This window comes from Suncus etruscus, chromosome 5, assembly GCF_024139225.1.
Source record: "Suncus etruscus isolate mSunEtr1 chromosome 5, mSunEtr1.pri.cur, whole genome shotgun sequence".
Classification (NCBI taxonomy): domain Eukaryota; kingdom Metazoa; phylum Chordata; class Mammalia; order Eulipotyphla; family Soricidae; genus Suncus; species Suncus etruscus.
The window spans coordinates 57,864,960-57,883,093 of NC_064852.1; the positions used below are offsets into that span (position 1 = coordinate 57,864,960).

Sequence of the window (18,134 nt, forward strand, 5' to 3'; positions counted from 1 at the left end):
TCAATACTAGGTCCATCCTGGGTCAGCTGCATGCAAGGCAAATACCCTACCACTGCACTATCGCTCAGGCCTCTACAGAATAATTTTTCCATTTAACATTTATTCTTAATAATTGTAGAGTAAAAACATTCTTCTTATCAACTTGAGTGAATGATCTACTCTGCTTGTTTTTGATTGCCTTGCTATTGGGAAAGCTATATTAGAAACAAACCAAAAAGTGAAGCCAAATTAAGAGTTGTTAGGAAGACTGTGAAATGTAGAAACAAGAACATGCAGTTATATCACAGAATTAAAAGAAGGCTGGGGAGCCAGTTGTGAAAAAGTGAGGCCAGGTAGCAAGAGTATCAAAGCTATGGTGTCTCTATTAAGTGCAGAACATTTCAGCTGGATACTAGCAGTATGAATTTCAGACTTTTTCTTCATGTAGTTCAATCAGGATTAATATTTTCCAAACCTAGATCATTAGGCTACATAGTCAAGGTTTTTTTTTTTTTTTTTTTTTTTTAGTTATCAGTTATATAGTTTTCAGTCTTATCATTGGTGGTTTCTCAAACTATGAATGGGGATTTAATTCTGACAGAAAAAAAAGGTCTATTGTAGAGTGAAGATGAGGGTGGGGAACTTATGTTGTCCATTTCTGTTGTCTTGAATTTCTTATCCATTTTGATAATTTACTCCATTACTAACAATTTGAACACAAACTTTTTTTTACCTCCCAAAAGATAAAGCCCTTATGGAATTTTGCTTGTTTTAAAGAGTAATTGACAATGGATTAATTAATATTAAATTTTTCACTAGACAGGTATAACACCCTGGTGATTTGGGGGTTATGAAATAATTTGGAAAGTAGGACCTACTTGATGAGTGCAGTGATAATGTTAGACTATTTCTTTAAATCTTTTTTTCAAGAAAAAATTGAACTAGAATTATAAAGAATTTATCCTATGCTTTCTTTCCCTCATAGAAAGTGTGTTTATAAGTGTATGTGTGTATGTGCATATTACTACATATTTATAAGTTTGGATAGGACAAAATAGAGCATTATTTGTAGTTGGAGAAACTGATTTTCAGTAAGTTTAGTAGTCATTATGTAAAGGAATAGTTTTGCATCACTTCTGTTGCCGAGATTATAAATACATGGGAACTGATGCTTGCTAGCCTTTTTGAAGATCACATGTGTACAAATAATAACATGATAAGTGACCTGACAGGTATAAGTGGAACTTTTGGGAATCAATAGATGAAGGAAGAGTTCATCTTTCACTGGAAATGAAAAAGGCTTCTTGTATGAGAGATAATAATTGGGCTTAAGGCACAAATAAAACTGATGTACCAGTTAAGGCAATGGAGGGAGGAAACAATGGAAGAAGTGGAAAATGAATACTGAATTTGACTATATTTGGAAAATATGTATTGGGCGCTGGTACACAGAATAGTGAAATGTTTGATATGGTCTGGGGAAGTTATACCCAAGTCTGATATGATAGGTACTCAGTGCTTCTTTTTTTTTTTTTTTTGCCACACCCGGTGATGCTCAGGGGCTACTCCTGGCTGTCTGCTCAGAAATAGCTCCTGGCAGGCATGGGGGACCATATGGGACACCGGGATTCGAACCAACCACCTTTGGTCCTGGATTGTCTGCTTGCAAAGCAAACGCCTGTGCTATCTCTCTGGGCCCACTCAGTGCTTCTTGAGTTGAAATCAGATTTTTTTAGAACGGAATTGGAGATATAATATCAATTTTACAGGGGTTTGATACTAGAGGCATAACATTTACAAATAAATGCCATATAATAATGACAGTTAAATTAATAAATATATAAGGGCATTGAAAACAATTACCTATTTTCAGGAGGAAAATCTTGTTCCTGCTTCTTTTCTAGTTTCTTTGGCTAGGCTAATCAAATTGATGGAGGCATCTTAGCAGGAGGGAAAAGTTTTATTTGATACAACAGGTCCTTCAAAGATATGAATACCTGAAAAATGAAAAAAAAAGAAAGAAAACAGATACTTTTTTTTTTTTTTTACCTTTCTGGCAAAGAAATAATAAATTCATGAAGAATTGACAAACTAAAAGAAATTAGGGGTGTGGTAGGAGGTAGTAAAGAAATTACCCAGTTGGTTTTTAACAGCTTTCTTGACCCTAAATTTCTTGTGTCTGGTGATAAAATTGACTTCTTCTGTTACAGAGTACATACCTTTATGAAGAAAATTTCAAGTTCACAGTGGAGGATTAGTGTCTTCACACTATTTCTCTAATAACTTAAAAATAATCATTGTGATAATAAGATATATTTTGGGCTAGTCTAATTTATTTTTCCTTCACTTATTTATATTTATTTATTTTGGTTTTTGGGTTACACTCGGCAGCACTCGGGTTACTCCTGGTTCTACACTCAGAAATCTCAGAAATCACTCCTGCCAGACTTGGGGGACCATATGAGATGCTGGGATTCGAACCACTGTCCTGCATGCAAGGCAAATGCCCTACCTCCATGCTATCTCTTCCCTTCCTCTTTCACTTATTTTATTCAATATTTTCAGTGTTCTCAGTTCTGTATTAGACATGATGATATATTAAGAAAACAACATGATTTTATACTACAGATGGTTAGTTTCCAGAGGTTAAATTAATATATGAAATTATTTGAGAGAACATTAAACATTATATAGAACATTTTATATATCTTGTTTTGGTGAGGAGATACTCCTGGATCTGTGCTACGGGATCAATCCTGATGGTACTCAAGGTTGAATGTGGGTGCTAAGATTATATGTGGTGCCAGGGATTGAACATGGATTTGCTACATGTAACTGTTTTAATCCCTATGATATCTCTCTGGCTTTATTTGTGAGATTAATTAAAGGCTTTAATGTTTGGAGGATGTTTTAAAGGAGTTGAAGATCAGATCTTTGAAAAACAAACAGGATGTGATAGATGAAATAGTAAGATGACTCTCAGTACAATTAAACAAGCTAAATTAAAAGTTCTAATGATTGGGTATCACCCACCCTTCCCCCCAAGTTAGGAGCTTTTTTGCATAGTACTAAATAGTACCCAGTAAATAATTTTCATATTGAAACCAGTCTGTAGTTTTACATTTGAGGGACGGCCAGTTAGGAGTTCACCTAACACAATTGAGATATTCTTATTGAAAACTGAAATTGTTTATTTAGAGTGTGTTTTAAAAGAATTTTAAGCAAAATGACTTGGAATTAATTAAAATTGGGAGGACATATCTGAGTATGCTTAGGGGCTAATTCCTAGTTCAGCTCTTAGAAACCACTCCTGAAGGTGTTGGGGGACAATATGAGATACCATGGATTAATAACCTCAGGCCAATTGAATGCGTGAGAAGTGCCCTACCTGCCTTAGTTCTGCCCCCTGAAATTGATTTGAAAAGGTTAGGAAGCTCATTTAGCAAAAGTTGACAAAAATTCGACAAAACTTAATTTTATGCACTTCATTCTATTTAAAAATAATTCTTTTTTTTTTTTTTTTTTTGGGTCACACCCGGCAGTGCTCAGGGGTTATTCCTGGCTCCAGGCTCAGAAATTGCTCCTGGCAGGCACGGGGGACGAACCGATGACCTCCTGCATGAAAGGCAAACGCCTTACCTCCATGCTATCTCTCCGGCCCCAATTCTATAGAAATACAATTCCTATGCCATAAGAGTTACCATTTTAACATGTATAGTTGAGGGGCTGGAGAGATAGCACAGTGGTAGCGCGTTTGCCTTGCAAGCGCTGACCCAGGACCAATGGTGGTTAGAATCCTGGCATCCCACATGGTCCCTGTGCCTGCCAGGAGTGATTTCTGAGCAAAGAGCCAGGAGTAACCCCTGAGCATCACCGGGTGTGGCCCCCCCCCCCAAAAAAAAAAAGTGTATAGTTGAGTGATTTTGGAATCTTCATAAGAATCTGTAAATATTTGTACTGTCAATTTTAGAACACTTATTGATCCCACTAAAAGAAACCTCATACAAACTTAATACCCCATTAGCATTCAGTATCTCTTTCTGTATACCCTGGCAGTTTCTACCAACTCCCGGCAATTACGACTTTACATTCTGTCTTTATGGAGTTACCTTTTCTGTCTATTTCATATAAATGGAGTCATATAATTTGTCAACATTTTAACTTTTTTTTTATGGGTTAGATATGAACTGACTTAATTTATGTTTGACAAATAGTTGAACTAATAGAGTAGCAGAGAGATTGAGAAAACATTACCAAAACAGTTTTTGGAAATCATTGCAGGAAAGAATAGAGGAATAAAAGAAGGTGACCTGAACTAAAGAAAATAATGTGGGAAGGGAAATAATTTCTGAAGGGTACCTGTGGAGTTCTGTCCAGGCTGACAGCCATGTGATTTCAGTTTTAGTCTTTGTGGATTAGGAAAGTCCATGATCACTGAATTGTAGAAAATAAGCCTTCTTTCCTTTCCTTGTTATGCTTCTTTCTTTTCTTTCACACCAGTTGTGCTCAGGGCTTACTCCTGGCTCTTGTCTTTGTGATGTTTCTTGGTAGAAATGTAAATAAAGCTGTGGAAGGGATTTGAGCTCAGGATGACTGTATTCAAGTCATATAATTGCCTTATTGCTGTTCTGTCCCTTTTTTTGGCCCATGGAACATATTTTTCACTCATGACTTTAATTCAAAGACTCATGTTCTTTCCACTAGTGAGCAGAAGTTAGATTTTTAAGTTACAGATCTTAATGAACAGGAAGAATGTTGTTTGTGCTTATAAAAGTTAAGTCTGGATTTTTTTTTTTTTTTTTTACTCTCAATATTAAACCCAACAGTTTAATACAATTGAGTGTATCCATTTTGGGAGGTTGGGTTTAATATTGACCTTTGTGTAATGAGAACATTGAGGGGAATTGGAAACACTTCTAATATATTGGTAAATATATTGGTAAATATAGTTGATACTGTGAATTAGTCGTGTAATTTTGTTCTAACAGTTAATACAAAGCATTAAGACATTGATATTTTACATGAGAGCTTTATGAAAGTTAGCATTAGATTTCTTTCAAGGCTTCTACTTCAAATGTATACTTTGGTAATTATACATTTATTATAATTATTTGCTTCTGGGCAGGGTGCTTACTTTGCATGAACAATCCAAGTTTAATCCCTAGCATCCCATATTCTCCCCAAGCACCGCCAGGAGTTATTCCTGATTACAGAACCAGGAGTTAACCATTTGAGGATAGCTGGGTGTGACTCAAACAATAAAAAGGGAGGGGGCAGAGAGATCAAACTGTATAGGATGAAGGACACTTCGCCTTGCCTGCAATGAGCATTGGTTTTCTTTATCTTTAGCGCCACTAGAAGTAAGTTCCTGAGCACTGTTGGCTGTAGCCCCTTCCCACAAACATTTGATTTAAGGGTTAATGTTTGAAAGAACATTAAAAGTTTAAGAGTTTGACTTAAAACAATTTAAAATTTTAAAACTATTTAAAATTTCAGGCTGGTGCTGGTGGTGGGGTGTGTGTACGGGCATGCACATGTGTACATGCACCTGTGTGCACTTTTATAGATTTGTTGTAAAATTTGGTACTATTTTCATCTGTATATAAATAACTTTTTGGAACACCTAAAAGAGCATACTAGAAAGTTAGATGGAAGAATAAGTTTGTGGAAGAATAAGGTGTGTTTTTAGGATTATTATTATTTTTTTTTTAATTTACTCTGGAGAAGTAAAGCTGAAATGTTTCACTAATGATTGGTTAGTATTAGTTTTAATTCTAAGTAGAGGAATAGATAGGTATACTTAGAGATTTCTTAATGCAAAGTATTTTATTTGAAACATTATTTGTAAGATACTGAAATTTTTATGTAGCACTGAAAACCAAGAACTTTTAGTTTAAATAATCACATCCATAAATTATAATTTTGTTAATGAATTGTGAGAAAGTAATTTATATTTTAGAGAAAAAATGTGAGAAACATTTTCTACTATTTTTCAGTGGTGATTATCAAGACTTTTGAGAATTCTTTTTGATTATACTTTGACCAGATTATTCATTTGAAGTAAAAACTGATATGATTAACTTGGATATATAGAAACTAGTTTTCATTTCAAAGCTTTTAAGTATATTTTATATTTTGCCTAATTTATGTTTTTCTTTCATTCACTGAGGAATATTTGAATGATGTTTTTTTTTTTTTTTTTTTTTCTTTTTTGGTTTTTGGGCCACACCCGGTAATGCTCAGGGGTTACTCCTGGCTATGCGCTTAGAAGTCGCTCCTGGCTTGGGGGACCATATGGGACGCCGCCGGGGGATTCGAACCGCGGTCCGTCCGAGGCTAGCGCAGGCAAGGCAGGCACCTTACCTTTAGCGCCACCGCCCGGCCCCTGAATGATGTTTTAAAACATCTCTTACATCTAACCCAAATCCCCTCTTAATTTATTCAAACGTGCTTCAGATGTTAGAATTTTTGTTCATTGCTATATTAAGGACTATAAATGTACTGTTTCAATTACTCGTTATGAGTTTTAATGTGTTCTTGATATAAAAATCAAATGTTCTGGGAAAACTTATTCAGTGGGAGAAAAATCAGAATTGTGATCTATCTGAAGAAAAATGTTAAGAATTATTTAGATCGAGTTGGCGTCAAGGATCAAATTCAGGGCTTTTTCTGCTCCCTTTAACTGTGTCCTTGGCCCCACCTTTTTTTTTCTTTTCTTTTTTTTTTTTTCAGTGATTTATTCTGTTTGTCCCTCTGAATTTCAAGACGTAGTTTTGGACCTGAAATATATGTTAGGGAGAAGAAACTACATTCAGTCATGAAAAATTAAGAATGTCACATTTGGGGGCCGGGAGAGATAGCACAGCGGCATTTGCCTTGCAAGCAGCCGATCCAGGACCAAAGGTGGTTGGTTCGAATCCTGTTGTCCCATATGGTCCCCCGTGCCTGCCAGGAGCTATTTCTGAGCAGACAGCCAGGAGTAACCCCTGAGCACCGCCGGGTGTGGCCCAAAAACCAAAAAAAAAAAAAGAATGTCACATTTGGGGCCATAGCAATAGTATAGTAAGTAGAGCAATTTTCCTTGCATGCCATTCACCCAGGTTTAATGCTTTGTACCCATATGGTCCCCTGAGCACCACCAGTAGTAATTCCTGATGAGTACAAAGCCAGGTGTAACCTTGGAGCTCCTTTGGGTGGCCTAGAAAGCAAAAAAAAGAAAAAGAAAGTTACCTGTATGCTACTCAGCAGTGGGCTTGAATGTCGAAAAATACTCTTAAGGCCAGATCTTTGTTACTGGGTTTTTCCACATAGTCAAGGGAATCTATTTAGTCTTAATAGGCTTCTTATTAAGGCTCAGTCTTTAAATCTTCTATTTGTCTTTGCTATTTTACTGTGATAAGAACAAAGACTGAACATATTAGGACTAACATTTTGAAAAACCCTTTTTGAATTGTAATGCGTTCAAAGGTTATAATTATAAGCAGTAAAAAAGTCTTTCTTACCCTGTGCATTGTCCAGTTCCATTTCTTAAGTAGTCAGATTTAAAAAAAATTAATTAAAAAATGTTCTGTGCCTGCACAATTATATTTATATATGTATTTCTCCTCCCTTTTTGCTTTTGTGCAACTGTCAGCATTCTGGAAAAGTGTTTTGTACCTAACTTTTGTTTAATTAAAAATACTGGGGCTGGCGAGGTGGCGCTAGAGGTAAGGTGTCGTGTCTGCCTTGCAAGCGCTAGCCAAGGAAGGACCGCGGTTTGATCCCCTGGCATCCCATATGGTCCCCCCAAGCCAGGGGCAATTTCTGTGCGCTTAGCCAGGAGTAACTCCTGAGCATCAAATGGGTGTGGCCCGAAAAACCAAACAAATAAAAAACAAACAAAAATACTTTGGGAGTAGTTGGACCAATTAGCACTACATTTTAGAGATTCTTCATATTATTCTACAAAGACCTTGAGTTTCTTATAATACCTGAATAATACTCTATAGTATAAGTTGAGCTTATTATTTACTTTGTTCTCATTTAATGGTTATTTAGATTACTTCATTGATTTTGCTATTACAAGCTGATTGTAGCAAGTAATCTCTAAGTACTTTGTATTTAGGATTACTTCTGCTGCTGCTCTTGACTCTGCTCAAGTTCTTTTCCCAGTAGTTCTGGGAGTGCTAGAGATCCTGTTAGGGTCAGCCACATGCAAGACAAGTACTTTAACTTAACTGTCTCTTTGGCTCTACATATAAATTTAGAGTTCTTAGAAATGAAATATCTGGTTTAAAACTATGGGTATATCTAATTTTGAAAGTAGAGATGTTTAGTGAATGGAAGGTGTGGTAGTGTGTGAAGTAAGAATGGAGCTCACTTTATTGCAAATGCAAATCTGAGAATTATATTTACTGTATTTTTCATACCATAAGACACCCTCTCCTCTCCCCCCAGTCTTATGGAGAAAATGCCACCCGGAGCTGAGTGCAGGGGAGGAGAACATCTAAAAATTACTATTTGTGTCTTATGGTCAGGTGCATTTTATAGAATAAAAATATGGTATACATGCTAAGATAATGTATTTCTTATACAATTCTTTTTGTTTTACAGATATACTAAACTAGGATATGCTGGAAACACAGAACCACAGTTTATCATCCCTTCCTGTGAGTATTTCTTTTGTCATAAATTAGCTGGTTTAAAGATATTTTTCTCAATAATTACAGGAGATAATTGGCTCTGTTCAGATAATATTTAGCCCTTTGAAAATCCATGGTTTAAGTTTGGTTATATTTTTGCTTCTATTTCTTCTTTATATTTAACTCTGCATTTATTAAATGTACCCAATTCTCCTTTCTCTTTTTCCCCTCTTATAATCTGCTCTTTTTTCATTGTTACTAAAATTATCAGAGTGGGGACAGCAGGGCAGAGTAGGAGTATATTGCATATAAATCAGAAGGGTTGCATTTCTTTAAGTGCTTCCAGACACATTCACTGATGCATTGTACTTTGGGGGCAGGAGGCTACACCTAAGTGCTTGGAACTTAGTCCTGGCTCTGTTCTCAGAGATCATTCCTGAGGATCCCGTGCAGAGAATCAAACCACATTAGCTGTGTACAAAGCAAATTTCTTTAAATGCTCTAGCCCTGGTGTGTGTGTGTGTGTGTGTGTGTGTGTGTGTGTGTGTGTGTGTGTGTGTGTGTGTATCTTATTTGTTTTTACTTTTAATCTTTTAAATTAAATCTGAGATACACGATTAGAAGGTTATTCATGATTGTGTGTGTCTTATTTGTTTTTACTTTTAATCTTTTAAATTAAATCTATGAGATACACGATTAGAAAGTTATTCATGATTGTGTGTCTCTTATTTGTTTTTACTTTTAATCTTTTAAATTAAATCTATGAGATACACGATTAGAAAGTTATTCATGATTGAGCTTCAGTCATATAATATTCCAACACCCAGCCCTTCACCAGTGCACATTTTGTGCCACCGATGTCTCTAATATTCCTCCCCCATCCCTGCCTACCTTGGTGGCAGACATTTTTCTTCTCTCTCTGTGTCTCTTCCTCCCTCTCACTCTCTTTTTTCCTGCTAGACACTGGTTTGCAGTACTGTTACTAAAGGGGTGTCATGCATTGCACTTCCTTTCAGCACCCAGTTCTTGTCCAGAGTGATCATTTCCAGCTCTCATTGTCACAGTGGTACTTTCTCTGCCCTAACTGCACTTCCCCTGCTCTTTGTGGCTAGCTTCCTATCTTGGGCTAGTCCTCCTGAAGAACTCTTTATTTGTGATGCTTAGTCATGTTCTATTTGTAGTACTTGTTCGAAATCACTTTGGTGATCACACTTGTTCACTAAGGGTCATGCTTCTTGATTGTGGTGCTTATTCATACAATTTTTAGTTTAGCTGAAAATTAAACTAACTTTGAAGTTTAACTTGGTTAAAGTGTGTGGCTAAAACACACTTGCTTTGCTAAGAATCACAGACTACAGGACTTTCAGTCTTAGACAGTTGCTACCAGGGTCAAGCTGGTAAAATGGCCCTGAAAATTTGAACTTGTGACCTTATGTGTGCCAGGATTCGAACCACTGTCCTTCTGCATAAAAGGCAAACGCCTTACCTCCATGCTGTCTCTCCAGCTCCCCCCAAAATAATTTTTTATTGAATCAACATGAGATAGTTATATTGTTCATGATTGAGTTTCATTCATAGTGTCCAACACTCATCCCTTCACTAGTGCTCATTTTCTACAACAATGTCCTCAGTTTGTTTCTAGCCCTCCCCTCACCCTCCCTTCTGCTTGCCTCAGTGGTAGACATCATTTGTGTAGATGTATCACAGTTTCTTTATCCACTCATCTCTTTGTGAGCACTTGGGTTGTTTCCAGATTCTGGCTATTGTGAATAGTGCTGCAATGAACATAGGAGTGCAAATGCTTTTACTGCATTTTGGTTTTGAGTCTCTTAGGTATATTTTAGGGAGCAGTATTACTGGGTCATTTGGGACCTCAATTTTTAGTTTTTGGAGAAATATCCATATTGTTTTCCAAAAAAGCTGGACCAGGTTACATTGCCACCAGCAATGAATTAGAGTCCCTTTTCCCCTGCATGTGCGCCAACACTGGATCTTCTTGTTCTTCTTGACGTGTACCAGTCTCTGTTGTTGATTCTCATTGTAGTTTTGATTTGTATCTTCCTGATGATTAATGATGTGAAGCTATTTTTGCTTTTTTTTTGTTTGTTTTTTTGTTTTGTTTTTGGGCCACACCCATCGGTGCTCAGGGTCCACTCCTGGCTATCTGCTCAGAAATAGCTCCTGGCAGGCACTGGGGACCACATGGGACGCCGGGATTTGAACCAACAACCTTAGGTCCTGGATCGGCTGCTTGCAAGGCAAACGCACTGTGCCATCTCTCCACCCCCCCCTTTTTTTTTTTTGCTATTTTTTATTTTGATGTGGAGCCTTTTGTTTTATATGCCTTTTGACTGTATTTCTTTATGTCTTCATTTCTCCCCATTTTTTATGGGCTTAAGTGTTTTTTTTCTTATTAAGGCTACTAATGTCTTATAAATCTTATATTAATATATATCACATATGTTAATATAGATCAGATGTTATTCAGTGAAGAGTTTCATAGGTTCTCTTTATTTTTAAATATAATTTTAATTTTGATCATAGTGGCTTACATATTGTTGACAATAATATTTTAGGTACATATCAACATAAAATCAGGGGGATTCCCATTACCGATTTGTCCTCCCTACACCTCCGCTCCTTTCCTACCCCCATATCCTCGATATCTCCCTTACCCCCGGGGCTGCTAAAATACGTGGTCCCCTCTGTGCCTAACTTACTATTTAGTGGTATCTGTTTGGTCTTGGTACCTCCCTTATTTCCCCCTCTAACTGGGAGGTGGGACTAGATAGTTCAAGTTATGTGGTTTTGTTTGAAGAAAAGTAATAAACTGGGGTAAAAATCAAATACGCCAAAAATGGGTGGAGTCCTTCGCAGGGGTCTGTGGGCCGCAGGAGGCAAAGTTGGGGTGATCCTTGAGTACAAAGTCTGTAGTAAGCCTTAAACATTGGGGGTGTGACCCAAACAACTAAAACAAAACAAAACAAAAAAGATTCCTCTAGGGCAGGGCCACAAAATGTTGTATGGAGGGCCGTTTGCGGCCTGTGGGCCGCGAGTTTGAGACCCCTGTTTAGAGACTCTAATCATCAGTTTGAGAGACGAAGGGGAAAAAGAGGTGAAACACCCCAACAGTACAAAAAGAAGTGTCAAATAAAACATCCAATGAGCACTCCAACAATAAAGATAAGCACCACATAAAAGCTATGGTCTTGAGATAAAAAAACATGGCAGAGCACATAAAGAAAAGAAAATAAGAAAATAAATAAATAAATATAAATGGAGACAACAACTTCAATAACCTCACCAAAACAAAGAAATCAACAAAAGTTAGATAGATAAATAAAAAAATTGTTTTGTGCTTTTTTTGCCTTCTTTTTCCCTCCTGCACAGGCACAGTAAATATTGGGGTGTTTCGAAAAGGAATTCCCTTGGCCTAAGAGATACAGGGTTTCTCCACCCTTGGAATATATTGTTATGGGATTAACTGTAGACTCCTTTCAGGTTCGTTTACTCTCCCCTTGGGCCCAGATGAATTCACTAGTGACAAGTTAATTTTTGATAAAGGAGCAAAATTTGTGAAGTGGAGCAAAGAAAGCCTCTTTAACAAGTTGTACTGGGAAACCTGGTCAGTTACATGCAAGAAACTAAACTCAAACCTTTTTCTGATAGTGTGTACAAAGATCAAAACAAAATGGTTTAACACCTTTCGTAGTGTTTGTAAGACTTCTGCTCCGTCCTGGGTGATAAAATCAGACCTCTGTTTCTAGAGATCTCAGTATCTGCACAGGTCAAGGAGTGGAGCATATGATGAAGTCGTTGTGGTTCTAGAAATTCTGTTCCCTCAGTGTCATTTTAATCCGTCTTCTATGGTTGGTGGACTTGGTCTTTGCGCTGATCTTAGAATAGACATAGGCTCTCTTTGTATCCTGCTCATTATCTTGAGTTGTAGAAGCTTCTTAATTTAATTTAGTCTCATTTGTTATTTGCTTCTATTTGTTTGGTCAATGGCTCTTTAGCGTTAATGTCATAGAGAGTTCTGCCTATGTATTCCTTGATAGAGCTTATGATTTCAAGTCTGATATCAAGGCCTTTAATCCATTTTGTTTTGATCTTTGTACACACTATCAGAAAAAGGTTTGAGTTTAGTTTCTTGCATGTAACTGACCAGGTTTCCCAGTACAACTTGTTAAAGAGACTTTCCTTGCTCCACTTCACAAATTTTGCTCCTTTATCAAAAATTAACTTGTCACTAGTGAATTCATCTGGGCCCAGGCTTTTGTTTCTGAGAAGCATTTCAGTTTTCTTGATAGTGATGTCTGTTCAAGAATTCCAAATCATCTTGGTTCAATCTTGGAAAGTTTTAAGAGTCCAAAAGTTTATCCATTTCTTCTAGATTCTCTTGTGAAATAAAGATTCTCAGTAATCTCTTTTTGGACTACACCCGGCAGCTGTCAGGGGTTACTCCTGGCTCTGTGCTCAGAAATTGTTCCTGGTAGGCTCGGGGGACTATATGGGATGCTGGGAATCGAACCTGGGTCTGTCCTAGGTCGTCTGCATGCAAGGCAGATACCCTACCACTGTGCTATCACTCTGGCCATTCAGTAATCTCCTATTTTCCTTGAATTTTGGTATTGTCTGTTGTGACATTCTCCCTGTCATTTATGATATTTATTAGGCTTGCTAATTAATCGTTTATTAATCTTGTTGACTTTTTTTTTTAAAAACTAATTCTTTCATTGATCTTTCGGTTGGTTGTTTGGGATTTGTTCGTTAGTTTCTGCTCTGAGTTTTATTATTTCCTCCCATCTGCATCATTTTGGCTCATTTTGTTGGTCATTTTAAGCTATATAGTTATTTATGTATGCCGTTTTGTCCTTACTTGATGCATGCTTGCAAAGCTATGAAGTTTTTCTTAATATCGTTTTTGATGTATCTCCCAAATTCTGGTCATTAGTATTCTCATTCTTGTTTGTTTCCAGGAAGCTTTTAATTTCCTTCTTGACCCACCAGCTTTTTAGTAGTTAGCTGTTTAATTTCTAGGTATTAGAGTTATTTCTCCATTTCTGTTTGTAATTCAATTCTATTTTTTGTGCTTTGTAAATAAGAAGGTAGTTATACAATTTCTGTCCTTTTGATTTTACGGAGGAACATTTCATGGCCCAGCATGTGGTCTGTATAGAGAATGTCCCATGTACATTGTAGAAGAATCTGTATTCAGCTTTTTGGGGATGAAAAGCCCTATATATGGGGCCGGAGAGATAGCACAGCAGTGTTTGCCTTGCAAGCAGCCGACCCAGGACCCAAGGTGGTTGGTTCGAATCCCAGTGTCCCATATGGTCCCCCGTGCCTGCCAGGAGCTATTTCTGAGCAGATAGCCAGGATAACCCCTGAGCACCGCTGGGTGTGGCCCAAAAACCAAAAACCAAAAAAAAAAAAAAAAAAGAAAAAAGAAAAAAGAAAAACCCTATATATATATGTACATATATTGTATACATGTACATATAAAGACCTTTTCTTCAAAGCCAGTATATCTTTATTGAATTTTAGCCTGGTTGTTCTATCAAGAGTGACAGCAGTTTTGAATTCTCCAGCTACTACTATGATGCTATAAATGTTTTTCTTCAAATCTGTTAGCAGTTGTTTTAAGTATTTTGCTGGTACCACATAGGGTGCATATGTTTAGGAGCGTGATTTCTTTCTGATGTATATATCCCTTGTTTTTTAAGAAATGACTTTCTGTCTCTACTAATCTTCATATCCTAAAGTCTATGTCTTCTGATATTAGTATGGCCACCCTAGCCTTTTTAAGGGAGTTGCTTGCTTGAAGAATTTTCTTCTAACCTTTGACGTAGAGTCTGTGTTTGTTCCAACAATTCAGGTGTGTTTCTTGCAGACAGCAGAATGTTAGATTCAGTTTTCTGATTCATTATGCCTCTCTCTTAATTGATGTGCTTGGTCATTTGATGTTAGAGAGATGATTGTCATGGGATTTTTGTGCCATATTCTTCTAAAAGTTATGAGTTTGTATAGTTTGTCTACTTTTAAGTATACCCTCAATTCTTTTAAAGTTAATTCTAATCTGTAAAGTTCCTGATCTATTGCTTATCCATGAATCCATGTATTGTTCCTTCATACCTGAATAAAAGTCTGCCCAGGTGAAGTATTCTTGGTGAGGCATTTATTGCAATGAGTTTTTTCACTATATACTACCACTGCTTTTGGCCCTGGAGGATTGCTTATTTGTAAATCTTAAGGATGCTTCTGTGGCTAAATATATCTGTGTTTAAATATTTTGATGTTGCTGCTTCCAGTATTCTATTTCATCATTGTGAGTAGGATGTACCTTGAGTGTGTTTATTTGTGTCTCTGTTAACTGGTATTCTTTGAGCATCCATGATGTGGCTGAATGCAGTCTTCAACTTTAGGAACTTCTCATCAATAATGTCTTTTTTTTTTTTTTTTTTTTTTTTACTTTTGGCAGTGGTAGGAGGACTATATGTCAGGGGTTGAATGGGGTAAGTCACATAGAAGACAAGCATCCTATCCTCTGTATTATATCTCAGACTCTTGTCTCTAGACCCTATGATTCTTAAATTTATGTAAGGAATTAACAAAATCAGATGACTTAGCAATAAATAGCTTTGGAAGCTTGAAGTCTAAAATCAAAGGTCATGCTCGTGCTGAGTTGTTCTCTCTCTGACATGTCTAAGAGTTTTCTGCTGATAATCTTTCCTTACTATCGCCACAGTCACATGGAAGTCTTGCTGTTTTCATGCAGTTTTCTATGTATAACTGTCTAGATCCACATTTTCACTTTTTATAAAGCCCCAAATCATATTGTATTAAAACTCATTTTAATTTGAAAGGTTCCATTAACAAATAAGGTCACTTTCTATGATAGACTTCAAAGGATCATTTTAGGGGAATATAATTCAATTCATAAAATACTGATTTTGTAGGCACACAAATTTTTTTTTGCATTTTTTTTTTTTGCCATTTAACATGTTTCTGGATATAACATAAATGCCACTCTGCAAAATGTGGCCTAGCTTGTGTTCTAAAATGGTCTTGTTAAGTTTTTATTGGAGGCCAATGACCCATATAAACTTGATTCCTCTTTTATACTTTGAGATTTTTTGCTTTGAAGTTTTGAATTTATTAGAGTTGACTCTGTTTTCCTTTTTCTTCATAAATCTTCTCTTTCTTCCTTTGTTGAAATAACAAGAAGTTGTAGGGCTTGCCCTGGGTCATACTATTTAGATGTGATACTCACGTTTTCTGGATGTAGTGCTCACTCATGTGCTTATTAAGGATCAACTCCTAGCTGTCTCTGCACATCTTTTTTAGTAGTTAGTTATATTCGCCATGGGCTACAGACTTTATAATACAGTGCTCACTTGCACGTGGCTATGTACCAGAAATTGCATAGATGTTGTGGAGCCCTTGAGTATCAAGCAGTAGAGAGATTGAAACCTTGCTGGGTAATTGCAGACAGTAAGTAATAGGGTAAAATAATGATTTCAAACGCTTGCAAGAAAGGAACAGTTTTATTTACTGAGGCCTTTGATCTTTTAAACCAGAAGATCTGATAATCATTGTATCAGTTATCTTCTTTATTCTTGACAATGTATGCAATTTTACTTTATGTTTCTTTAAAAAAATAATATTTTTATTTTCGGGAGTTTTGGCCACCCGGTGCTGATCAGGGCTTCCATCTTTCTGCTCAGATCATTTCTGGTGGTCTTTGGAGAACTTTGTGCCAATAGGGATCAAATGTTTGGCTCATGCAAAACAGACTTAATCTCTCTCCAAGACCTAATTTTATGTATGAGAAATTGAAGCATGTTAAAAACTCATTTTCTTGTAAGATTTGGATTTCTTTTTTGTGTAAACCTGGTACATTTATTATTATTATTATTATTTTTATTTTTTCGGGAGCCTCCAGAACAGTACTCAGGGACCCTTGAGGATACTGCTGATGATCCTTAACCAGATTATCTTGTGGTTCTGTGGAAGGGCCTGAGGAATTACAGCTAATCAGGCCTGCAATACCTGAGACATCAGGGTCTGTTTGTAAGGTTGAGGGCATATCCTAGGGTTTGAATTGGGGTGCATAGACTTTTTTATATTCCTGGGCTTTTACTTGACCAGTATTTATGCTGAAGATCTTAGTGTTTCTAATCAGTTATAATAGTGCCACTAATGAGATGAATGCTAGTTCTGGAAGTGTAGATATATATTGGATTAAAAGTTGTATTTTCATGTATTTCTTTTTCCCAGTAGATTTATTTTGACTTAAAAGCTATATTTTATATTTTCACTTACCTCTTTTTCAAGAAAATATAGTATACAATTTAAATGTTCTTATACATTCAAAGTAAGCTTGTATTCTAGTATTTAGAAGTAGACTCTGTGTTTTGACTTTCTGTTCATGTTTTCTACGTACTTTATTAAAGATTTTTATTACTTATTTAAGTGAAAGTACAGCAGTTGAATACAAGATGAAAGTACCTACAGGTAACTTTTGAATAATGGATTGCTTAACTTAAGGAGTTAGACATGTATAATAGAATTGAGTAATATTAGCACGTCTAGAATTATCTAGAGTTGCAGCTAAATTTCTGAAGTTATTTAGGGAGATTAATCTGAAATTTGAAATGTCCTTTTGTATATTAATTAAAGTTTCACAGATTCCTGTACCATTGTTGTTTTAAATTACTGACCTATAATAATGCAAGGAGCATTAACAGTATGTAGAAAAGGGTCTAAAATTTTTTTTTCATTTGCAGTTACTTTGTTTTCATTTGTTGATATTTGTTAGTTTTTCTTCTTTATTGTTTGATCAAGCATATATTGACTTGGTGGGATTGTAATTTTACTTCAATAAAATAATTCTGACTTAGTTTTTAAAACTATAATTGAAATACTTCTACATTAGTTCTTTGTTTTGCTTTGATTTTTGCATTGGAGGTTGAGATTTTATTTTGCTAAATTACTTTTATCAACATTTATGTCTTTCGTGTTTTAGATTGATAACTTATTTATGTGAAATAATTCTTAATACTGTAATAGGAGACATGTAAGTTTAAATTAGTTTAAATTTTTTGACTATTTTTAAGTGTATGTAAATAACATTTGTTTTCAAGGTATTGCTATTAAGGAATCAGCAAAAGTGGGTGATCAAGCCCAAAGGAGGGTGATGAAAGGTGTTGATGACCTAGACTTCTTCATTGGTGATGAAGCCATAGAAAAACCTACATATGCAACAAAGGTATCTTTTTATCATTTGTATAAATGTCATTTTCTTTAAAAAACTAGATTCTTCTGTGATCATTCTACCTGGAACTAATGTATAGGCAATGTCTTTACAGTAGTTATGTATTCTTTCCATGTTACCTTTCCCAATCTGGCTTTTAATTCTACCTCAGTTTTTTCCCCCAAGGGAAAATTTTAGTTTCTTTACCTGGTGTTTACTTTTCCATCATACTAACTCTCAGAACTCTCTGTATAATGGGCATTTTCTTACCTCAGTAT

General features: G+C 36.0%; 1 protein-coding gene across 1 annotated transcript in view; it reads left to right on the top strand.

The window, feature by feature from the left end:
- Positions 1-18,134, top strand: part of ACTR3 (actin related protein 3) — a 60,518-nt gene that overhangs the window by 13,255 nt on the left and 29,129 nt on the right. The window contains exons 2-3 of the mRNA XM_049773576.1: positions 8,572-8,627; positions 17,747-17,871. Coding sequence (XP_049629533.1) covers positions 8,572-8,627; positions 17,747-17,871 — 181 coding nt within the window. The remainder of the gene's footprint in view (positions 1-8,571; positions 8,628-17,746; positions 17,872-18,134) is intronic.